This window comes from Macaca fascicularis, chromosome 15, assembly GCF_037993035.2.
Source record: "Macaca fascicularis isolate 582-1 chromosome 15, T2T-MFA8v1.1".
Taxonomy (NCBI): domain Eukaryota; kingdom Metazoa; phylum Chordata; class Mammalia; order Primates; family Cercopithecidae; genus Macaca; species Macaca fascicularis.
In genome coordinates this window covers 12,543,479-12,568,186 of record NC_088389.1, presented here as the reverse complement: position 1 = coordinate 12,568,186, position 24,708 = coordinate 12,543,479, and the positions used below count along the sequence as shown (strand labels likewise).

General features: G+C 55.2%; 1 protein-coding gene across 3 annotated transcripts; it reads left to right on the top strand.

Moving 5' to 3' along the window:
• Nucleotides 1–2,550: 2,550 nt before the first annotated feature.
• On the top strand, nucleotides 2,551–23,721 carry PLPP7 (phospholipid phosphatase 7 (inactive)). Of its 3 annotated transcripts, XM_065529984.2 has the most exons (3): nucleotides 2,551–3,290; nucleotides 17,833–17,935; nucleotides 22,393–23,721. In XM_065529984.2, the coding sequence occupies exons 1-2, from the start codon at nucleotides 2,840–2,842 to the stop codon at nucleotides 17,919–17,921; spliced, it is 540 nt and encodes a 179-aa protein (XP_065386056.1). In that variant the 5' UTR covers nucleotides 2,551–2,839; the 3' UTR covers nucleotides 17,922–17,935; nucleotides 22,393–23,721. The 3 variants fall into 3 exon arrangements, with proteins under 3 accessions (XP_065386056.1, XP_045229890.1, XP_065386057.1); XM_045373955.2 differs by lacking the exon at nucleotides 17,833–17,935; XM_065529985.2 differs by lacking the exons at nucleotides 17,833–17,935; nucleotides 22,393–23,721 and adding an exon at nucleotides 5,620–5,705.
• The last annotated feature ends 987 nt before the right edge of the window (nucleotides 23,722–24,708 follow it).

Below are 24,708 nucleotides of genomic sequence, written 5' to 3'. Positions count from 1 at the left end.
CTACAGTAGGTGGTTCAGGTTAGCCCACCAAGCTTGCTTGCTCACTCTTGATTCTCAGCTACCTGAGAATGTGTACAGAGTCACCCCACCATACAAAGGAGAGGAGCGGGTCTCAGGGTCCTGGAGGAAGTCACCAAAATCATCACGGACAGAGAGAGCCCTTCACATAATCTTCTTGCCAGCCCTCAAAGGGGAAAATGGGCTTGGAATGGTGAAAGGACTTGCCTGGAGGTGGCTGAGCCAGGGTTTGAACCTGGGGCCATCCTACCCCAGACTTTATGTCTTAACTACTGCTGGGCAGAAGCCAAATCAGATCCCATGGCCCCGCCAGTGCGAGGCCCAATGTGGCTCTCAGAACCTGCCAGCAGCTCCGGCCAGACGAAATGCTGACACAACCTCTGTCTATTAATAACCCCTGTCTGAGCCGGGCTCCTGTGCCCCTCCTGAGGCCACCCAGGGAGAGTGGGGTGAGTGCTTGGTGGAGAGATGAGCAGATCAGGTCCCTGTGGTCCAGGAATCTGAGTCCAGCGGCCCTCGTGCCACGTCCCATAGGGACCACTTAGGAGCCAGACCCCTTCTCTTTTCAGCTTCCTGGCTGGAGGCCTTCACCCCCTCAGCCTCAGCTTCCACGTCTATAAATGGGGATATCACAGCTGCATCACAGGACTGTCATTAGACGTTGTCAGTAAGCTGAACACATAGAGTTCAGCACACAGAGAACTTGTACATGCTCAATATCCGTGCCTGGCGTACACACTTCCACGTGCGCCTGTTTCCAGCTGTCTGGAGTCCGGGATGAAGCAGCGCATGTCATCATTGCCGCACCCAAGATGGCAGGACGTCCTGCGGCCATGACATCCCTCTATGGCCGCACAGTCCGGGTGGAGCACGCTGGAAAGGAAGAGGGGGCAATGAGGCAGATCTAGCCTGCTCTAGCCCAGCTGGACCCAGCCAGGGCATCTGCAGGGAACCCCAGACTGAGGGCTCCTGGCCTCTGGCCTCTTCCCTGCCAGGGATGGGGAGGAGGCCAGACCACAGGGTTGGGCCCTTCTGAAGAGGGCACTCAAAAGGAAGAGAGGGCTGTGCCTCGTTTGTCAAATGAAATCAATTCCTAACCCACAGGGCTGAAATCGATTCCTAACCCACTCTGCGGCAGGGACCCAGCTCAGCATTTCACAAACACGGTCTCACCCAGACTCATGAGAGCCCTAGGAGGTGAACACTGTCATTCTCATGCGACAGGTAGAAACACCAAGGCCCAGGGAGGCCAAGTGACTTGCTCAAGGTCTCCCAGCTGGTTGATGGCGGGGCAGAGCCCCATCTGTCTGACTCAGAGCCTGGGTGCCTGTCCCCCGTGGCCAGGGAACCCCTACTCCCTCCCGGGGCAGCTTCCTGTTCTTGGGAGGCTCTAGGTGGGCCTGAGGCACCATGGGCGGGCTCCATGGTTGGAAGAGAAGTTGCAGCCTCCTGCCTTCATCTGGGCTGAGCAGACAGGCGCTGGCACCCAGAATCAGGAGACAGAGGAGCTTGCTTCTGACTCTTCTGGTCAGCTGAAACTGGCAGCTTCCCCCATCGAGCCCAGGCCCAGTCAGCCCTAAAAGGGCTGTGGAGACTTTGGATTCCCACAGGTGGCCCAGGTGGGAGCAGGGATCCCTACCTCACATCCCGAATCCTCAATTGTGCCCTCTGGGTCTGCTTTCTGGGTTTGCAGCCTCTCGACCCTTGGGCCCCATGCAGCCACACGGGCCTCCTGGGGCCTCCTGCAAGGCGGGCTCTCCCTGAATGGGGCTCCCCCCTTTTTCTTCCTTCCTGGGGGGAGCCGTCCATGACTCCCAGACCAGACCCAGAGCTCCCAGAGCCCCGCTTCTAGGATCCTGCCACACATTTGCACACTGGTGACCACTTACACGTGTCCTTCTTTCCATCCCCGCTGAACTGTGAGCTTTTTGCAGTGTGCCCAGCACTGACACAGCGCCAGGCGCTCGGTAACTATTTACAGGTTGCCTGAAGCTGCTGTCACACTCCTGTCCTTTACAAAGTCCCAGGTAGTGCAAGCAACCTCCAAGAGGCGATCCGTTACCAGCTAACTCATTACCCCTCCCTCTGATGGAAATCAGAGCTCACGGATTGTCATTTGATTGGACTGTGATGCGCTGAAGCTGAATTCAAGACTGATTTAAAAAAAGACCTGCCAGCTTAATGAATGCTGTCACAGAGGGAGGAGCTGGACCTGACCCCAGGGACCCAGGATGATGCTGTCAATGACGTCGTTCACTCTATCTGGTGCCCAAAGAGGCCTCGGCCCGAGCAACACCGTCCAGTTTACAGAACCAGGTCCAAGCTGCCAGGCCGCTGGGGCAGGCAGGCCTGGCTTGCAGGGGTCTGGACGGCTCAGAGGGAAGCTGGTAAAAACAAGGTAAGCCCAGGTCCCACCTCTGCCCTGTCAGAGGCCAAGGCCACTGCAGAGTCGAGAGCAGCCGGAGGACTACATTTCCCAGAGTCCCCCAAGGCCAGGGATGAGCCATTGGCCGATTTAAATAGCCCAGGCCCGAGGCAGCCAGGCCGCAGCTGTGGACTCCTCACCTCCCGGAGGCTCCGCTGGTGCAGGCCCGGCATTGGAGGGCTCAGTTGGCTGCCCGGCTGGCACTGACGTCCCCTTGGAGCCGGGTGGCAGCGGAGATAAACAACCATGTGCAATTCTCCACCCTATATTTAACAGCTGCGGCGGAGAAGGCAGGGAGGCAGCCACGGTGGCGGCTCTGGGGGCAGCTCTTTTCTTCGGGGAGAAGGCCCTTGGAGCCGGGCTGGCGTCGGCCTTTTCGGGGTGAGCGAGGTCACCATGCCAGCTTCCCAGAGCCGGGCCCGCGCCAGGGACCGCAACAACGTCCTCAACCGGGCTGAGTTCCTGTCCCTGAACCAGCCCCCCAAGGGGGGCCCGGAGCCCCGCAGCTCCGGCAGAAAGGCCTCCGGCCCCTCGGCACAGCCCCCACCTGCTGGTGACGGGGCCCGAGAGCGACGCCAGTCACAGCAGCTGCCAGAGGAGGACTGCATGCAGCTGAACCCCTCCTTCAAGGGCATCGCCTTCAACTCCCTGCTGGCCATCGATATCTGTATGTCCAAGCGGCTGGGGGTGTGTGCCGGCCGGGCGGCGTCCTGGGCCAGTGCTCGCTCCATGGTCAAGCTCATCGGCATCACGGGCCACGGCATCCCCTGGATCGGAGGCACCATCCTCTGCCTGGTGAAGAGCAGCACACTGGCCGGACAGGAGGTGCTCATGAATCTGCTCCTGGGTGAGTGTGCCTGCCACCCGCCACTCGCTGTCAGGCCCCTGGGGAGGGAGACCGGCCTGCCCAGCCCCACCCTGGCCAGGACCTGCACAGCCCTCAGAAACCGGCTGGGATGGTCTAATGAGGTTAGGCAGGAAGGGTGCCCCAGAAACGGGCAGGCTCCAGTGTGGGGAGCGAGAGCCAGGGATGCATAGGCGAGGCTCCCCAGCCACGTGCCAAATGAAGGTAGAGGCCAGTGCGGCCCTGTGAGGAGGGCCTGCTGGTCAGAAGGCACCGCTGCCCAGAGGCGGCTTGAGGGGAGGCTGGGCCAGAGGCGGTGGCCTCAAGGGAGATGGGCTCTGGTGGGCGTCCTGGAATGGGGTGTCACTGTTTGACTCCTGCCCCATGGCTGGGGTCCTCGCTCCTTGACAGCTCCCAGCTAGGCAGTGCCCGTGAGCTGCCCATCAGCACCTCCCGCCTCGTTCGGGAACCCGGCAAGCTGCCCAGGCTTCTCCCGCAGGGTCTGGGGATCCAGGGGGTCCAGCTGGTACTGCCACCCACTCACAGCCCCCTGGAGTTCTTCCCTGCTCCTTCCCAGGGGGAGTCACTGGAGAAAGGGTCGGGGGACCAGTTGTTGGTTTGTTTCCAAAGTCTTTGCCACCAACATCTTGCAGATTAGCACCGCCCTGTGCCAGGTGCCACGTGGGACCCATGTGGGGGCAAGCCATTCCCTCCACCCAGAGGTGACACCCAGCCCCCGTCCAGGCCACCCTTCGGGCACCGCCAGGTCCCCAAGGTGCCCCGGGAACCTCTACTTCCATCCTCCATGCCAGGCCCACATCGATTTCCTTGTGGCCATCATTTGGGGGACATGTGAGGTGGAGGTCTCGGGAGAGGTAAACGTTAACAAGGGGTCTCGGTTCCAAAAGGGCGTTGGGTTGGACCACAGAGAACACGGGTTCCAGAGGAAGTCACAATAAAAACATGTATCTCCTCACTCTAGTCTCAGTCTGGAGGCTCCATGCCCTGTGGGTGGGACTCAGGGAGGCAGAAACCATCGGGATACTTCATGCAGGAGATGGCTGGGTCTGCCACCTTCGAGGTATGCTTGTTCCTTTTGTTTTTTTAGACAGAGTCTCGCACTGTTGCCCAGGCTGTAAGGCTGAAGTGCAGTGGCGCGATCTCGGCTCACTACAACCTTCGGCTCACTGCAACCTCTGCCTCCCGGGTTCAAGCAATTCTCCTACCTCAGCCTCCCAAGTAGCTGGGATTACAGGTGCCCACCACCACACCCAGCTAATTGTTGTATTTTTTGTAGAGATGGGGTTTCACCATGTTGACCAGGGGGATTTCACCATGTTGGCCAGGCTGGTCTCAAACTCCTGACCTCAGGTGATCCACCCGCCTTGGCCTCCCAAAGTCCTGGGATTACAGGCATGAGCCACCGCGCCTGGCCAGTTTTCTTGTTCTTATTACTAAATTGTTTACATTACAATAACTTATGATTTACTCCTGAATAAACAGTCTCACGAGCTTGGTGCCATTATCGTGCCCATTTTACGTATTAGGAAACTGAGGTTCCTATAAATAAAGCAACCTGGCGCAGCCTCGGGGCTTGAGATTTGCACTGGCTCCGGCTGACACACAGACCAGGTGCTGTGCCACGGGCATGGGAGGGAGGGACAGAGCAAAGTGGCCGAGGCACTAGGCCAGGCGCTTCCAGGGGCAGACCCTGCTCTCATTATCAACAGTTTCACACGGGGCCACATGGCTTAAGAAGACTGTTGGGAGTTAGAGAGGTAGGTTGCCTGCTGTCAGAGATGGGGTGGGAAGGCATACGCCCGAGTCTGTCTCTCAACCCTGCTCCCTTGACCCCATCTCCTCCTTCCCATCTTCCTTCCCCATTTGACGAGGGAGGTGATGAAGTTGTCATTGGTTGAGTGCTTACCGCGTTCCAGGGCTTTGCATAAACCATATCATTACTTCGGCTCTTCACCGTAACCCATGGAGCTTGGTGCTGTTATTATTTCCCGTTTAAAGAGGGGGAAACTGAGGCATGGAGTGACGATGGTTCCAAGATCGGGCAGCTAGTCAGTGATGGAGCCAGGAGCAGAACTGGGAGCAAGTCTAGCTTTGCTTTGCATTTTCAGAGGAGAGGGAGAGGGAACCAGCTCAGACTGTGTGAAGTTTCCAGCGTGGGGAGGATCAGAGAAGAAACGAGGTGCATCTCAACTTACCCACAGTCAGTGGATTCTCTAGTAAGGGGGTGAGCTCCCCCAGGTAGGGGGTATGCAAGCAAGCTGCCTCTCATCACCAAGTAAAATAGCTCTGCTTTGATTTGTTTTTTTTACAGGAATGTTTGCTTTTAAGAACATTTCCCCTGCCCCCAACATTGAAAAATTTGCAACTTACTTGTTAAGATAAGGCTTCAGGCTCATTCCAGCAGCCAGCTGCTATGGGCACAAAGGTGTATGCCCCACAGGATAAAGATGAAGATTTGAGATGCCTTCCTCCTTGAACAGAAGTGATAGACATTTTTAAAAACTTTAAAAACATCATTTAGTGAGCTTTATTATGTACCAAAGACAATGGCATGAACAGCCTGTATTTTATTTTATTTATTTATTTATTTTTTGAGACGGAGTCTCGCTCTGTCGCCCAGGCTGGAGTGCGGTGGCGCATTCTCGGCTCACTGCCAGCTCCGCCTCCCGGGTTTACGCCATTCTCCTGCCTCAGCCTCCCGAGTAGCTGGGACCACAGGCGCCGCCACAACGCCCGGCTAGTTTTTTGTATTTTTTTAGTAGAGATGGGGTTTCACCGTGTTAGCCAGGATGGTCTCGATCTCCTGACCTCGCGATCCGCCCGTCTCGGCCTCCCAAAGTGCTGGGATTACAGGCTTGAGCCACCGCACCCGGCCGGCCTGTATTTTATGATGTAAAAAAGCTGTTGATGACCTTTCAAGGTAAACATTAATGTGCCCATTTTACAGATGAGTAAACTGAGGCTCAGAAAGCTCAAGCAACTTGCCCACCACACAGCTATAAGTGGTAGGTTCAGGAAGTAAATCCAAGGCCCTGTGACTGCAAACCCCCCCGCTCCTTGCTGCTCACCATGGGGCTGTAGATCGGTCATATCACCCATGTTCACTGCACTCCTGGAGCGTGTGTGCTTTGAGAAGGGGAATGGTCTGGGAGGAGGATGACTGACTTCTATCCAGGTATTGAGATCATGGGGACATAGGGCCTGGCACAAGGCAGGCACTCAGCACAGGCCCAGAGCAGGCCGGATGGGTCTGGGGACCCCAAGGTCCTTCTGTGGGGATGCCAGCTCAGCCCTCAGCTTGGTGGGAGTAAACAGCAGCAAACGGCCAAGGCACGCTCTAATCCCGCTGCTCTGGTCTGACCTGCCAGGAGGGACGGTCCCAAGGTCCCCTGTCCCAGGAAAGCAGACCACCCAGTGAGTGCGGGCTGCGGGTTCCATCTGTCCTTTTGTCTTTGGAGGGCACCCTTCAACCCTGGAGCACAGGCTCTGGGGTCAGACTGGCTTTTGTCCAGGTCTCTGCTCTGACCCTTACTTGCTGTATGCATCTGCTCAAGTCAGTTCCTGTCTCTGAGTCTCAGTTTCCCTATCTGGGGACTGAGGGGACTGTGGCAGGGATCTGAAGGGAGCTGGTAAAACATTTGGCACGGTGGGTGCCATGCCACACATGTCCCACCGATGGCTGACATCACTGCAGTACTGAAGGGGGAGGGAGCCCTGCCTAACCCTGCCCCATGGCACTGAGCCAACTCCTGGGGCAGTCTCTGGGCTGGGAGCAAGACCTCCGAGCTTGTGGTTGGGATCTGGGTTCTACTTGGCTCTGAAGAGGCAGACTTGGGAGCTTGGGAAATGGGAGCTGCAGCTACAAGGCCTAGGAAGGGTCCTGCTGGGCCCGGGGAAGTTCTCCGCATGCTCCTGCATGGTAGTCAGTCCCATGCCCTCCCTGCTTGCCTCTCCCCTAGTGCACACTGTCAAGACTCCAGAAAGCTCGGAGCCAGAAGGGGTCTTAGCAGCAGGCAAAAGCTTGGACTCCAGAGGCAGCAGGACCTGGGTGCAAATCCCAGCCCTGCTGTGGGAACTCAGGCAAGTGACATTGCCTCTCTGAGCCTCAGTTTCTTCATCTGTCAAATGGGTTGTTGAGAAATCTCCCTGATGAATCTCACATAAAGTGCTTGGCACTTACTGATGTTAGTTAACGCTTAAGTAGCGATGATTATCATCATCATTATCACCGTCATCGTTGTCAGAAGTCCAGGACCAGCCTCCTGCCAGGTATCTTCCAAGCTCTAGATGCCTTGAGACCACCCTGTCCCCTTCCTTCTCCTTCCCGCGCAGCACCCAGCTTGATGATCCGAAGGGAGCCAGGTGACAGGTGACAGGTGACCAGGCCCATCGTGGTTCACTAAGCCCATCCTTGTTTCCTCATGGGCCTGTCCTGTGGTGGGAAATGCCTACGGTCTTGTTCCCTGATCTGTGTCCTTTATGAAAGTATCTTTTTGTTTTTGAGACAGGGTCTCTCTCTCTCTCTGTTGCCCAGGCTGGAGTGCAGTGGCAAGATCTTGGCTCACTGCAACCTCCGCCTCATGGGTTCAAGCCATTCTCCAACATGGTTTCGCCATGTTGGCCAGGCTGGTCTCGAACTCCTGACCTCAGGTGATCCACCCACCTCGGCCTCCCAAAGTGCTGGGATTACAGGCGTGAGGTGATCCACCCACCTTGGCCTCACAAAGTGCTGAGATTGCAGGCTTGAGCCACTACGCTGGCCTATAAAAGTATGTTTTTCTTTTTTTCTTTGAGACGGAGTCTCGCTCTGTCCCCAGGCTGGAGTACAGTGGTGCGATCTCGGCTCACTGGCATGAACCCGGGAGGCAGAGCTTGCAGTGAGCCTAGATCGTGCCACTGCGCTGCAGCCTGAGTGACAGAGTGAGACTCTGTCTCAAAAAAAAGTATCTTTACTGAGATTTTCCTGAATATGAAAACTACTTTTTTTTTTCTTTTTGAGACGAAGTCTCGCTCTGTCACCCAGGCTGGAGTGCAGTGCTGTGATCTCGGCTCACGGCAACCTCTTCCTCCCTGGTTCAAGTGATTCTCCTGCCTCAGCCTCCCGAGTAGCTGGGATTACAGGTGTCCACCACCACGCCTGGCTAATTTTTGTATTTCTAGTAGACATGGGGTTTCACCATGTTGGCCAGGCTGGTCTTGAACTACTGACCTCATGATCCGCCTGCATCTGCTTCCCAAAGTACTGGGATTACAGGAGTGATCCACCACTCCTGGCTATGAAAACTACATTTTTATGTCATTTTTTTTTTATTGTGATAAGCTATCCATTACATAAAATTGATCATTATAATCCTTTTAAGTACACAGTTCAGTGGCACTGAGTCCATTGACACTGTTCTGCAGCCATCACCACCATCCATCTCCGAACTCTTTCCATCTTTCATCTTACAAAACAGAAGCTCTGTCCCCATTAAGCACTGACTCCCCACTCCCCCTCCCCCAGCCCCTGGCAACCTCCATTCTACACTGCGTCTCTGTGGATTCGACTGTTCTAGGGACCTCACGTAAGTGGAATCGTACCGTATTTGTCTTTTGTGACTGGCTGATTTCATTTAGCATGATATCCTCGAGGTCCATCCATGCTGTAGCGGGCACCACCAGCATTTGCTTCCTGTCTAAGGCTGAATAGTGCTCAGTTACAGGATGGACCACACCTCGTGTATCCATTCGTCCACCCATGGACGCTTCCGTTGCTTCCACCTTTTAGCTGCTCTGAGTAACACTGCCGTGCGCACAGATGTATATGCATCTTCTTGAACCCCTGCGTTCAGTTCTTTTGGTTGTATACTCAGAAGGGGGCCTCTGGATCACAGGGTAATTTTATGTCGACTTGTGTGAGGACCTGTCCTACTGTTGCCCATAGCGGCTGTGTGATTTTGCGTTCCCCCAGCAATGCCCAAGGGCTCCGATATGTCCACACCTTCGCCAACACTCATTATCTGGTTTTTCAATCAGAGCCTTCCTAATGGGTGTGAAGTGGTCTCCGTTGTGGTTTTGGGTATTTTTTGTTTGTTTTTGGTTTTGGTTTTATTTGGGGGGTTTTTGTTTGTTTGTTTCTTGAGACAGAGTCACCCTCTGTCACCAGGCTGGAGTGCAGTGATGCGATCTCGGTTCACTGCAACCTCTACCTCCCAGGTTCAAGCGATTCCCCTGCCTCTGCCTCCCAAGTAGCTGGGACTACTGGTGCCTGCCACCATGCCTGTCTAATTTTTCGTAGAGATGAGCTTTCACCATGTTGGCCAGGCTGGTCTCAAACTCTTGACCTCGAGTGATCCTCCTGCCTTGGCCTCCCAAAGTGCTGGGATTACAGGCATGAGCCACTGCACCCGGCCCTTTTTGTGGTCTTGCTTTGCATTTCCCTAACCATCAGTGATGTTGGGCGCCTTTTCATTGTACATTCTTTTTTTTTTTTTTTTTTGAGACAGAGTCTTACTCAGTTGCCCAGGCTGGAGTGCAGTGTCACCATCTCGGCTCATTGCAACCTCTGCCTCCTGAGTTCAAGCGATTCTCCTGCCTCAGCCTCCTGTGTAGCTGGGATTACAGGTGTGCACCACCATGCCCAGCTAATTTTTTGTATTTTTAGTAGAGATGAGGTTTCACCATTGTTGGTCAGGCTAGTCTCAAACTCCTGACCTCAGATGATCCGCCCACCTTGGCCTCCCAAAGTGCTGGGATTACAGGCATGAGCCACGGTGCCCAGCCTACACATTCTTATAGTAAGAAAAAAATGCAATCATTACAAGGCTAGATCAAGAAGAAAGTGAGCCTCTCCCTGAAACCCTTTCCCAGAAGAGCCTCTGCCGCAGCTTGGGTCAGGTGTCCCTGGATTTTTCCCCATGCATATGCTAACGCGTAATGTGTTTCTCAGGTTGTGTTTTGCCTGGTTTGGGCTCACTCTCACAGCTGTGGCCCTCCCGCCTAGAATCCTGGTCTGGACCCCCCATGTCCCTTGCGCTAAGCATTAGGGGTTCAGATGCTCCAGATAATCTGTTCTGGCAGCTCCCCCATCCCCTGCCCTCTGGCTATTGCTCTCAGGGACAATTAAGGTGACAGCCTCTGCAGGAGGCTTGTCTAGCCTGTTCCTAACTGAGGGATATCTAAGCTGATCCCAAATCTTCACTTAGATACCCTTCTGTGGGAGACCGCACACACTACCTCCTCAGAAGTAGAGGGTTCCGCTCCCCAGCCTCCTTTCTCAGCATCTCAGTGGGGCTCAGTACAACAGTCAGTCCCTCAGGGGGACCTTTGACCACCCCCAGGCCAGGTCAACCCTTAATACACTGCCCTGGCAGCCGTCCACACAGTGGGTGCAAGAGAAATGCAATGGTTTGTGGTGCCAGTAGGCAGGGTCTGGCTCAGCATTGCCCACCAGCACAGCTAGTGTTTTTCCTAAGACAGAGTCTCGCTCTGTCACCCAGGCTGGAGTGCGGTGGCACAACCTCAGCTCACTGCAACCTCTGCCTCCCAGGTTCAAGTGATTCTCCCGCCTCAGCCTCCTGAGTAGCTGGGATTACAGGCGCCCACCACCATGCCTGGCTAATTTTTGTATTTTTAGTAGAGACGGGGTTTCAGCATGTTGGCCAGGCTGGTCTCGAACTCCTGAGCTCAAGCTATCATCCCGTCACCGCCTCCCAAAGTGCTGAGATTACAGGTGTGAGCCACTGCGCCTGGCCTGTAAATATACTTTTTAAAAATGTGCACAAATAATATGTACTTGTGGCAAGAAAGATTTAAAGTGCAGAATTACAAAAAGATGGTAAAAATCACCCCTAAACCTCCTACCCAGCAAGAAGCATTGTTAGCATTTAGAGCAGTGCCTTCTAGATTTTTCTGTCTGCATATAAGCACATTTGTTTACATACATATCTTATTTTATGAAGATGGCATCCTACTGGAAATCCTATTTTATAAGCGCCCTTTTCCACTTAACATACCCCACGGCTCTCCGATATAGTGGGTCTATAAATACACATGGGCCTTATCATCTACCGTGGCCACAGCATGCTCTGGTGTCTAGATTAGGCCACGGTTTGTCCCGTCTGTCTCTTGAAGGGCGCTGGGTTGTTTCACGTTTTTCGGTGTTATAAACAATGCTGCAGTGAACATCCCGGGCCATGAATCATGGCCCACATCCCTAACGATTTCCCAAGGAGATATTCCTGCAAAGGGAAGAGCTGAGTCCAAGGGAGACACGTGGAGGAGACTTCTGATTCCAAAGCCAAATGCCCTTCAGGAAGTTCAGAACGATTTACACACCCCTTGGGCAGCATATGGCTGGCGCCCAGCTTTCCAGAAGCCAGAATGGGGGATGAGAAGCAGGATCGACTTCCCAGCCCAGGAGCACCGGGACCACTCCTCCCAACCCAGCCAGAGAGAGACGTCTGCCCACAAACCCAGCCTTTCACAGCCTGCAGGGCATCCCGGAAGCCCCGTCTTTGCCCCTGGCTTTAGAACAGCTGAGCCCACAGCCTCCACCTCCCACCCCTACCCCACTAGCCCCAACTCCCCAGAGACCCTGCCCTGCTCTAAGCTGGTCCCACAGAATGCGTCCTCAGGGGGAAAGCAGCCCAATGCCACAAAGGGCCACACTAGGTCACCCCAGCTGCCGCTCTTCCCCCAGTGCACGTAGCTGCCGGCAGACAAGTGACACTCTGATTTTCAGAGGCCCCAGGAGGAGATGATTCCAAATCTTCCAGCATGGCAGCAGCTCTTTTCCAAGAAAACCCTGGCTCCTGCCTGGGCTCTGGGAGCCTCCGGCTCTCTGGTTCCCTGGCCACCACCAGCCCCGAGGGACCTGGGCTAGGGGAGAAGGGTGGGCCTTGAGGTGGGTTCTTGTTGCCCTCTGAGGGCCAGGAAACCTCTAGGACAGCAGGGCCTCAGGGACAGCTGTGCTTCCTGCACGGGAGCTTCAGACATTCAGGCCCCAACCCTGTGAAAAGAGCTGAGAGTGGAGCTGGTTGGAATGGAAGAGTGTGAGGGGTAGTGGGGCCAAGCCCTGGTGTCCTCTGACGGGGTCCCGGGGGTGCATTTACTCAGTGGCTGCTGCACATAAGCATCAGAGCACGCCCCTTGTCATCCCAGTGTATCCATGGCAGGGAGCTCTGAGGGATAGACACAGCGAGGTTATGCTGTCCACAAGTGGCCTACCTCGAAGCTGGTCTCGTTCTGGAGCCTGAGTGCGCAGCCACCACCCTGGGTGATCCCAGTGAGTGGAGGCCAGTGGAGGCTAAGGGGCCTCCCTGAGACATTTCACATAGCAGGTCCCAGCAGTGCAGCTCCCACCCGTTCCCCAGCTCTTGCCCCTGAGCCTCCTGCTGGGCGGACCTTTCCCCCTACAGGGGTCTCCTTGCCCTCCTTGAGTCAAGAAGGGAATGTAGGTCGGTCAACTGGACAGGGCCATGTGGGCAAAATCAGCCTTGAGTGATGGCGCCATTTGCTTCTATTTCTGGGCACCAGATGATGCGCTGACAGTGTCAGAATCACAGTCACACGGAGGCCTGGCCGCGCGGGAGGAGGGAGAGAGGCCCTGCAGGGGCAGTAGGAGAGGACAGGGTGGGGTGGGAGGCCCAGAGGAGGCCACGGCTCTGTTGGAGAGTCGCCCTGTGGTCTGAGGGTGGCAGGCCACTGCCTCTTCCATTCACAACCCTCCTGGCCAGACGGCTGCAGCATAGTGAGGGCGAAAAGCCACATGCCCAATCACACCTGTGATAGAGTAACGCTCTGTGTCACTACGTGCTTATTGCCCACCGTCCCGCTTGGCCACAGGGGACCCTGCCAGCCTAGTTCACAGTGCCAGGCCTGACACACGCCTGAAATACCCAAGAACCGGTGGGCAGGTGGAAAAATGAGTGAACCAGGCACAGGCTGGGTGGGTCAACCCGCTGGACAGCCAGGCTGGCCCCTATGGTCCCCGCAGGGCCCAGGGCAGAAAAGGGGCAGAGCCTCCCTCTCATTATGGCCTGAAGAGAGGGAACCAGCCCAAAATAGCCACAGCTTCCCAAAGGCCCAGCTGTGGGGCGTCTTAGTCCATTTTATGCTGTTGTAACAGAACACCACGCACTGATTTATAAAGAATAGAAGTGTATTTGGCTCATGGTTCTGGAGGCTGGGAAGTCCAAGGTTGAGGGGCCGCATCTGGTGAGGGCCTCCTTGCTCCCTGTGTCTTCTGCATCTCATGCAAGGGAGTGCATGCCTGGGAGGGCAGGAGGTGACCACACTCACCCTTTCGTCAGGAACCACCCCCGATACCTGCATTCATCCATTCATGAGGGGAGAGCCCCCATGGCCTATCGCTATTTTATTTTATTTTATTTTATTTTATTTTATTATTTTTTGAGACAGAGTTTCACTCTTGTTGCCCAGGCTGGAGTATAATGACGCTATCTCAGCTCACCACAACCTCCGCCTCCTGGGTTCAAGCAATTCTCTTGCCTCAGCCTCCTGAGTAGCTGGAATTACCGGCATGTGCTACCACGCCCGGCTAATTTTGTACTTCTAGTAGAGACAGGGTTTCACCATGTTGGCCAGGCTGGTGGTCTCAAACTCCTGACCTCAGGTGATCCACACGCCTTGGCCTCCCAAAGTGCTAGGATTACAGGCGTGAGCCACCACAGCCGGCCTGATCATCTCTCGAAACTGTTGCATTGGGGATTCAGTTTCCAACACACGAACTTCATGAAACTCATTCAAGCCATAGATGGAGTTTCCAGATCATGAGACGTGGGCACCCACAGAGGCCTCCCTGGCAGCCAGGGGAGCTCCAGATGACCCCCACAACACACCAGCTTCAGCCACATCTGTTTCATACACCGAGTCTGTATGCTTTCATTGGTGAAAACAATGTTTTGCTGCTAGAAATTTGAAAGGAGCCAGGAACAGTAGCTCACACCTGTAATCTCAGCATTTCAGGAGGCTGAGGCAGGAGGATCACTGGAGCTCAGGAGTTCAAGACCAGCTTGGGCAACAAACTGAGACACTGTCTCTACAAAAAATAATCAAAAAATTAGCCAGTTGTGGCCTGTGCCTGTGGTCCCAGCTACATGGGAGACTGAGGCAGGAGGATCATTTGAGCCCAAAAGTTCAAGGCTGCAGTGAACCCTGTTTGCACCATGGCACTCCAGCCTGGGCAACAGAGGGAGACACTGTCTCAAAAAAAAAAAAAAGGAAGGTTTGGGTCTAGCTTAGTTTTTGGCCTATGGATCCTGACAGCCTATGCAGAGAGCTGGGGCATGTGGGGAGGTTGAGGCAGCCAGCCCTCCTTGCCTTTGGCCACCCCATCGGAGTGAGGTACTGGGCCCAGTGTACCCCCCAGGTGACTTAGTAAAGTCACCCTTTCCTCCTCCCTTTTTCCTTGACCACAGCAGCTGTCCATGGGGGCCCCTGTGCTCAAAAGGCAGATCATTTTATTTTATTTTATTTATTTTTTATTTGAGACAGAGTCCCACTCTGTCACCCAGGCTGGAGTGCAGTGGTGCCATCTCAGCTCACTGCAACCTCCATCTCCCAGATTCAAGCGATTGTCCTGCCTCAGCCTCCTGAGTAGCTGGGACTACAGGTGCCTGCCACCACGTCCGGCTAGTTTTTGTATTTTTAGTAGAGATGGGTTTTCTCCCATGTTGGCCAGTCTGGTCTCGAACTCCTGACCTCAGGAGATCCACCCGCCTCGGCCTCCCAAAGTGCTGGGATTACAGGTGTGAGCCACTGTGCTGGCTTCGAAAGGCAGATTTTGAACCCATCAGCTGCCGAGCCCTGGTTTTCAACCTAAAGACCTGGTTGCCAGTAGGACACATGGCCCATGCCTTCCAGTGGTTGGTGTCATATTTCAGCCTGCCATGGAGCTCAGTCCTGGTCTACATTAACCACCTCCTACCCCAGAGTCTGGCAGCTCTTTGGGCACCCAGACCCTGGCTGGCCACCAGTCACCAGCCGCCACCACCAAGGAGGCCCTGGCCTTGCCTGGCCTGGCCTCTCTTACTTGCCTTGAGGTGGTGGAAGTCTTGGAACCTGGGCCAGACAATTTTGACCTGGTGGGACCTTAGGAGAAAAAGCCTTCACTGATGCTCATGCATGGTGCCCCAGCCTCCAGGACCAGAGCCTCTCACGGCTTCCCAGGCCAGGCGGGACCAGGACTTGCGGGCAGTGTAATGGCAGCAGCATGCTGTCAATCACCACACTTCCCCCAGTTCATTGGCTTATTTCCTCCTGGGACCACCCTTGCTATGGGTGAGTAGACCAAGGCTCTGAGAGGGGAAGGAACTTGTTCTATTTTTTTTTTTTTTGAGACAGAGTCTCGCCCTGTCGCCCAGGCTGGAGTGCAGTGGCGCAATCTTGGCTCACTGCAACCTCTGCCTCCTGGGTTCAAGTGATTCTCCTGCCTCAGCCTCCCAGGTAGCTGGGACTACAGGCGCCCGCCACCATGCCCAGCTAAATTTTTTGTATTTTTAGTGGAGACGGGGTTTCACCGTGTTGGCCAGCCTGGTCTTGAACTCCTGACCTCAGGCAATCCGTCCACCTCGGCCTCCCCAAGTGCTGGGATTACAGGCGTCAGCCGCTGCACCTGGCCAGAATTTGTTCTTAATTAGCAGGGTCAACCCCCAGGCCAGAAGCACCAGGATCCCCTCCTCACAGCCCCAGTCAGCGAGACTTGAACCCCACCTGTGACTCCAGAACCTTCAGATTTAACCCCCTCCCCATGAAATGCCTCCTGTCCCCAGGTGGAGAGGGCCTGTCGCCAGCCCATTTTTGGGGAAGCAGCGGGGCTTGCAGATGAGAAGGGCTCCCTGGGCTGGAGAGGACCAGCTGGCCCCTCTGAGCTGGCTTCCTCAGCTGCTCCACGGGGCGGAGGCATGCCAAGGTCAGCACAGCCACCTCCATCCAGCTCCCACCTGCCCTGGGGACCTGGCAGTCCCCAGTCCCTCTCTCCTGCTGGAACTGTGACCTCCCACAGGCTTCAGATGGCACCAAACCCCGGCATGGCCAGCACACGAGCTGGCCAGCCACACGCTTCCTGGGAAGACCCAGCCCATGGGGACAGCTGCTGTGAAATTGGCAGGCAAGGGTAGAGCAAGGTTTTCTCCAGGCTTTCAGGCCCCACCCTCCTCGGGCCAGGCAGCTCCTCTGTGCACCTGCTCAGCCCCCTCCTGTGCTGGCCAGGCACTTCCAGGGTGCGAGGCTCCCAGCCAGCCCTGTGGCTAATGAGAGGGGCCAGGAGAGGCCACAGTGCAAACCCCAAACAGAGAGACCAGACTACAAGCAGCAACCCTGAAGTGGGTAGGAAAAGGGGAAGCCCAGAAGTTCTAGTCCTCCAGGGAGGACTGTGTGATATGGAACAGTCTAACTGCCTGGCACGGACAGTTAGGTGCGCCACAGTGCCTCACCCCTGCAGCATGGGGATCGGGGGTATGTGATGGGGCAAGACTTTCAAAAGCAGGCAGCAGAACAACATATGTAAACCATGTTACAAGCTTTATTAAATCTGTGCTCCAAAGGCCAGGTGTGGTGGCTCACGCCTGTAATCCCAGCACTTTGGGAGGCCGAGGTGGGCAGATCACCTGAGGTTGGGAGTTCGAGACGAGCCTCACCAACATGGAGACACTCTGTCTCTACTAAAAATAGAAAAACTAGCCGGGGGTGGTGGCACACACTTGTAATCCCAGCTACTCAGGAGGCTGAGGCAGGAGAATCGCTTGAACCCAGGAGGCAGAGGTTGCAGTGAGCTGAGATCACGCCATTACACTCCAGCCTGGGCAACAAGAGTGAAACTCCGTCTTAAAAATCAAACAAACAAACAAGCAAAAAACTATGCTCTATAGATGGATGGAAGTGTCTGGAACAATGGCTACCTCTGACGGGCAGGATTACAGGTGATTTCAACTCGAACTTTTGTTTTCTGTGTTATAAATGTTCTGCGGTGAACAGCATCTTCTGCGTCATATTTTTTTAGATTTTTGTTTCCATTTTTGCCAAGAGCTGACCATTCTGATAAACACTGAAGTTTTTTTTTTTTTTTTTTTTTTTTTTTTTTTTTGAGACGGAGTCTTGCTCTGTCGCCCAGGCTGGAGTGCAGTGGCGCGATCTCGGCTCACTGCAAGCTCCGCCTCCCGGGTTCACGCCATTCTCCTGCCTCAGCCTCCCGAGTAGCTGGGACTACAGGCGCCCACAACCGCGCCCGGCTAATTTTTTGTATTTTTAGTAGAGACGGGGTTTCACCGTGGTCTCGATCTCCTGACCTTGTGATCCGCTCGCCTCGGCCTCCCAAAGTGCTGGGATTACAGGCGTGAGCCACCGCGCCCGGCCAACACTGAAGTTTTCTAGGGAAGCTCCCAGCGTCCAGCTGTACTGAACTGTCACCGAGTCATGACCCCCACCTTTATCCAGCCCTCCTGGTGGGCCGAGCGCTTGGGGGGACCAACTCAATCGTTTGCTGGGACTTCCCTGCTTTAGTACCGTATGTCTTGTGTCCTAGGAAACCCCTCTGTCCCGGCGAAACCTGTCACCCTGCAGTCAGCCTGCGGGCACGGTGCTGGGCCCCCTCTGGGAGGTGGGCGTCCATGAGCTTCGTCTCACAGGTGAGGAAAGTTAGGTGGCTTCCGTGAGGTCACGCAGCTGGGAGGCTCCGGGGCTGGAACTCACAGCCGGGTCTCTGGCTGTGACGCCTGTGAGCTTTGCCACCATGATACACTGCGGGTGTTGTCTTCACTGTCCCCAGAGCAGGGCTTGCAGGGGCTGTGACCTCACTAGGGTCCCCAAGGTCACCTGAGGTGGGGAAGCACAGGGGGCAGGGGCACAGGCTCCCTGCTGACTGCATCTGCCCCGGGAGTGCTCTCTGGCCTGCCGATGCCACCCCCACCCCCAGATCAGAGGGTATGACCTCCAAGGACCTTTCTTTTTTTTTCTTTTTTTTGAGACGGAGTCTTGCTCTGTCACCCAGGCTGGAGTGCAGTGGCCGGATCTCAGCTCACTGCAAGCTCTGCCTCCCGGGTTTACGCCATTCTCCTGCCTCGGCCTCCCGAGTAGCTGGGACTACAGGCGTCCGCCACCTCGCCCGGCTAGTTTTTTGTATTTTCTAGTAGAGATGGGGTTTCACCGTGTTAGCCAGGATGGTCTCGATCTCCTGACCTCGTGATCCACCCGTCTCGGCCTCCCAAAGTGCTGGGATTACAGGCTTGAGCCACCGCGCCTGGCCACCAAAGGCCTTTCTAATGGTGGGGAGGGTTGACCCAGAACCCCCACATTGGTTGTATGGGTGCCACTCAGATCAGCTGGGTGAAACTGGAGTTCTGGCATGGTGCCTTCCTTTCATGGCACAGAAAGGCAGAGCAACCTCCCAAGGCCACACAGCAGGGTGGGTGGCAGAGGCATGATGGAGATCCAGGTCTGCCCTGTGTTTCCAAAATAGGGAAAGAAAGGCCGGGAGCAGTGGCTCACGCCTGTAATCCCAGCACTTTTTGGGAAGCAGAGGTGGGCAGATCCCTTGAGGTCAGGAGTTCGAGACCAGCCTGGCCAACACGACGAAACCCCATCTCTATTAAAAATACAAAAATTAGCCAGCCGTGGTGGCAGGTACCTGTTGTCCCCGGCTACTCGGGAGGCTGAGGCAGGAGAATCGCTTGAACCCAGGAGGTGGAGGTTGCAGTGAGCCAAGATCACGCTGCAGTACTCCAGCCTGGGTGATAGAGTGAGACTCTGCCTCAAAAAAATAAAGAAAAAGAAAAGGAAGGAAAGAGCCCACCTGGCTGGTTATGAGCCTCAGGCCAGTAACTCAACTAAGTTTGGAGACGTGGCTCTGTTTCTAGCCCCAGGGGAAAAAAACCTCTGAACAAACAGGCACGGGCCCTGCCTCTATGGAGTGATGACTTCATGCCACAGACGGCGAACCCTCACCTCCCAACAGATGCCTCAGTGACTGCACAGGCAGGGAAAGCCATGAAACAGGCCAGATGCTGAGAATGAACCCTTCAGGGCCTGAGATGTCTGGAAGGCAGGGGCAGGTCCCTGAGGTGGTGGGTTGGGAAAGAGTGGGACATTCCAGAAAGCAAGAGCATCAGGTATGAGTGCCCTGAGCTCCAAAGGTTCATGTTGTCCTCTGTAAAGTGGGGATGGCACAGTGCAGGTGCTGGGGAAAACAGTGGGGTTCCTCAAAGAGTCACACACAGAGTTACTGTCATTGCCAACCAGCGACTCCACTCCTAGGGATCTACCGAAAGAACTGAAAACAAGCACTCGGCGAACACTTGCACACACCTGCATAGCGGCGTGAGTCACAGCAGCCAAAAGGCGCAAACAACTCGATAGCCATCAACAGATGAATGGATAAACAAATTGTGTCCAGGCACAGTGGCTCACACCTGGAATCCCAGCACTTTGGGAGGCTGAGGTAGGAAGATAGCTTGAAGCCAGGAATTTGAGACCATCTTGGGCAGCAAAATGGGATGCCCATCTGTAAAAAAAAAAAAAAAAAAAAAAAATTTTAAATTAGCTGGGCATGGTGGCACGGTTGTAGTCCTGGTGACTCAGGAAGCTGAGACGGGAGGAGCTCTTGAGGCCAGGAATTGAAAGTTACAGTGAGTTATGATTGCACCACTACACTCTAGCCTGGGCAACAGAAAGAGGCTCGCTCGTTCTCACTCGCTCTCTCTTTTTTTTTTTTTTTTTTTGAGACGGAGTCTTGCTCTGCCGCCCAGGCTGGAGTGCAGTGGCGCGATCTCGGCTCACTGCAACCTCTGCCTCCCAGGTTCACGCCATTCTCCTGCCTCAGCCTCCCTAGTAGCTGGGACTACAGGCGCCCGCCACCTCGCCCGGCTAGTTTTTTGTATTTTTTAGTAGAGACGGGGTTTCTCACCGTGTTAGCCAGGATGGTCTCCATCTCCTGACCTCATGATCCACCTGCCTTGGCCTCCCAAAGTGTCTCTCTCTTTTTTTAAGACAGGGTCTCACTCGGTCACCTTAGCCTCCCAGGTAGCTGGGATGAGAGGCATGCACCACCACACTCAGCTAATTTTTGTATTTTTTCTTTTTGGTAGAGATGGGGTTTTGCCATGTTGCCCGTGCTGGTCTCAAACTCCTGGGCTTAAGCAATCCTCTCACCTCAGCCTCCTGAGTAGCTGGAACTACAGGTGTGCACCATCACACATGTCTAATTTTTGTATTTTTTGTACAGACAGGGTTTTGCCGTGTTGCCCAAGCTAGTCTCAGACTCCTGAGCTCGAGTGATAGGTTCACCTCACCCTCCGAAAGTGCTGGGATTACAAGTGTGAGCCACTGTGCCCAGCCAGAGACATCCATCTTTAAAAAAAAAAAAGAGGCTGGGCACAGTGGCTCACGCCTGTAATCCCAGCACTTTGGGAGGCCAAGGCAGGCGGATCACCTGAGGTCACGAGTTCGAGACCAGCCTGGCCAACACGGCAAAACCCTGTCCCTACAAAAAACACAAAAATTAGCCAGGCAAGGCAGCGCCCACCTGTAATCCCAGCTACTCAGGAGGCTGATGCACGAAAATCGCGTGAACCGGGAGGTAGAGGTTGCAGTGAGCCGAGTTCACGCCACTGCACTCCAGCCTGGGCAACAGAACGAGACTCTATCTCAAAAAAGAAAGAAAGAAAGAAGGAAAGAAGGAAGAAGGAAGGAAAGAAGGAAAGAAGGAAGGAAGGAAAAAAGAAAGAGGAGAGGAACAAATACTGGTCCATCCATAAATGGAATATTATTTGGCCATGAAAAGGAATGAAGTGCTGACACATGCTGCCACGTGGGTGGACACTGGAAACGTTATGCTAAGGAAAGGAAGGCAGACACAAAAGGTCACATACTGTCTAATTCCATTTACATGAAGTGTCTAGAGGAGGCAAATCCACCGAGACAGAAAGCAGATTGGTGGTTTCCAGGGGCTGGAGAGAAGGGGATGGGGAGTGGCTGCTTTGTGGGTACAGGGCGTTCTTTTAGGATGATGAAATGTCTTGAAATTAGAGAGAGGAGGTGGCTGCCGACACTGGGATGTGTTAAATGCCACTGAACCGTGTACTCTAAAATGGTTCGCTGTACGTGATGTAAATTCTGCTTCAACTTTTGAAAAATGGGAATGGGGCTGGGCACAGTGGGTCACGCCTGTAATGGGTGAACATTTTGGGAGGCTGAGGCGGGCGGGTTGCCTGAGGCCAGGAGTTGGAGACCAGCCTGGCCGACATGAAGAAACCCCATCTCTACCAAAAATACAAAAACTTAGCCAAGCATGGTAGTGTGCGCCTGTAATCCCAGCTACTCGGGAGGCTGCAGTATGAGAATTGCTTGAACCCAGGAGGTGGAGGTTGCAGTGAGCCAAGAGCGGGTCACTGTAGTCCAGCCTGGGCAATAGAGCAAGACCCTGTATCAAAAAAAAGAAAAAGAGGCCAGGAGCATTGGCTCATACCTGTAATCCCAGCACATTGGGAGGCCGAGGAGGTTGGATCACCTGAGGTCCGGGGTTTGAGACTAGTCTGTCCAACATGGCAAAACCCCATCTCTACTGAAAGTACAAAAATTAGCCGGGCGTGGTGGCGGGTGCCCGTAATCCCAGCTACTCAGGAGGCCGAGGCAGGAGAATCGCTTGAATCTGGGAGGCGGAGGTTCCAGTGAGCCCAGATCACGCCTCTGCACTCCAGCCTGGGTGACAAAGTGAGACTCTGTCTCAAAAAAAAAAAAAAAGAAAAAAAGAAAAAGAAAAAAGAAAAAAAACCACAGAAATAAAAGGCATATTACATCAGGGCATGAGAAAAACAAGGTGAGGGGAGAGAGTGTGGGGGGGCTTTTACAAACAGCGTGGTCAGGGAAGGCTTCTCTGCTGAAGGGAGTGGCTACGGGAAGGCAGGGCATGCCAGGCAGAGGGGACAGCAAGGGCAATGGCCTGAGGCGGGACTGTGCCTGAGGGTCAGCGTGGCTGAGTGACTGGAATGAGGGGCAGGGAGGGGAGATGAGGTGGGGGAATGTGGGGGGCTGGGGCCTGGACCTGGCTGGTGGCCCTGATGGCCGGGGGGCCTCTGTCTCCCCCCAACAGCCCTGCTCCTGGACATCATGACCGTGGCTGGTGTGCAGAAGCTCATCAAGCGGCGTGGCCCGTACGAGATGAGCCCCAGCCTCCTGGACTACCTCACCATGGACGTCTATGCCTTCCCGGCCGGGCATGCCAGCCGCGCCGCCATGGTGTCCAAGTTCTTCCTCAGCCACCTGGTGCTGGCGGTGCCCCTGCGTGTGCTGCTGGTGCTCTGGGCCCTCTGCGTGGGCCTGTCCCGCGTGATGATTGGCCGCCACCACGTCACGGACGTCCTCTCCGGCTTCGTCATCGGCTACCTCCAGTTCCGCCTGGTGGAGCTGGTCTGGATGCCCTCCAGCACCTGCCAGATGCTCATCTCCGCCTGGTGAAGCGCCGACCCATGCAAGGCTCTGGGGGCAGGGCTGGCCCTAGAGAAGGGGTAGGGGGTGGCAAGGTGGCAGGCACAGGTTGAACAGAGCCACCAGGAGTTGGAGCGGCCACCCCCACCCCGTCTTCCCCTCCTGGTTGGAGGCCAGCGAACCCAGGCCGCCCCTCCCAGTGACAAGCGTGTTTGGCAGTGCCAGGCCTCTTGCCCCTTTGCTTGGACTCCAAGTCTCCTCTCTAGGCGGCCCGGACCCACCCGTGGGGACAGCCCCATTTAGCTCTGCTCTGGGTACAGCAAAAACCAGGATGGTGGGAGGGGCCGAGTCTCATCTTTTCATCGTCATGACTGTTGAGTTCTTGGCTGTGCTCATCATGCCACAGCACGACGCCTGCCAGAGTGCCCCCAACCTACTGCCTGATGCAGGTGCCATTGCCATGAACAGTCATCGACAGCTTAGGGCAGCACTTTCCAACGGGTGCCCCGTGGGACACCAGCCTGCGAGATGCTTTGTGGGGAAAAGGGTTTTGTGGTTCAATAACTTTGGGAAGTGCTGCACCCTCTGTCCCCAAGTTGGACATTCACAAAGGCCGTTATTGCCATCAAGGCTCTGACGAGTCCTGCAGAAAAGCTTCTTGCTAAACCTTCTTTAACCCATGTTTTCTAAACTTATTTGACCACAGAACCCTTTTCTTGGGGAACAGCTATTAACACCCAAGGAACCACTGGTTCCTCAATTGCATTTTGGGAGCTGCTGTCAGAGAGCTAAGGGGCCTGGGGTGTGAGCTGACTCTCCACTGGGGAGGCCAGTTGCACCACCACAGCCCAAGGGAAGCGCTGGCCACCGCCCGTGGGCATCGATGAGGCTTTGGCCCCCAGGGGCCGGACTCCGTGTGACCTAATAGGTCGTTTCCAAGTCACCTGTTATGGATGTGCATTTCATGTGACAATACAGATGACATGTAAATGGCCCTCTCCGGTGTGGCTTTTTCCTTGTGCACTTCAATTGCTCCGGAAGCAATCGCCTTATTAACATGGAATGGGCGGAAGGGTGGGGTAATTCTTCGGCCCTAGACAGTGCTGTGATGCCAGGGATCAGGGGCTCTGGGCACAGCTGGCCTCCTTCTGGACTTTGCCAGGTTGGCCAGTCCCTTCACCCTGGGGTGGCTGCCTGGTGCTCCCTCAGTCCCCAGGTCCTGTGCTGGCTGCTACCTGGGGCCTGGGCAGGGACTGTTTGAGCAGCCCTCACTGTGATACTGATGGATCAGAGACCCTCTCTCACTTCAGCCTCAGGCCTTCCCAAAGCCCCCCGCCCTGACACCTGGCTAACCTGATCCTCGTCCCCCAGGAAGTGGGCAAGTGACCAGTCGAACACAGCCAAGCCTACGAGAGCTGCCACGAGGGATGTGCAGGGCAGTGAGGGTTCAGAGAAAAGGCCCTGGAGGCCCAGCCTTGGGGCGTCAGTGCATGGGTCCCAGAAAGGGAAATCTGAGCCCAGATGGAGGGAATGGGTGGAGGGAGCCAGGAAAGAGGGGAAGAATGTTCTAGGCAGAGGGAGGAAAGGGGTGAGGGCCAGGAGGCAAGAGCCCTCGGGTCCTATCACAGGTCAGCAGGAGGCCTGGGGACACCCTGAGCTCCCCTAACCTCACTTTGAGTGTGAGCGCTCGTCTGCGGCTCTCAGCAGCCCTCTGATGTGAGGTGATCAACATGCCTTTTCCATAGATGGGAAAATTGAGGCCCTGAGACTTGCCCAAGGTTGCCCAGCCAGGAGGCAGCACAGTAGGGTGGGAGCCAGTCTGCCTGGCGGTGGCCGGCCAGCCTCAGTGTTCCTTGGCTCTCAGCCGCATCCCGCCACTCTCTGCCTCTGTTCCCACAAGGCCTTCTCCCTGTGTTGTGTCTGTCTTCCTGTCACTGTCTATGGTCCCCTTCCTATAAGAATAACAGTCATACTGGCTTAT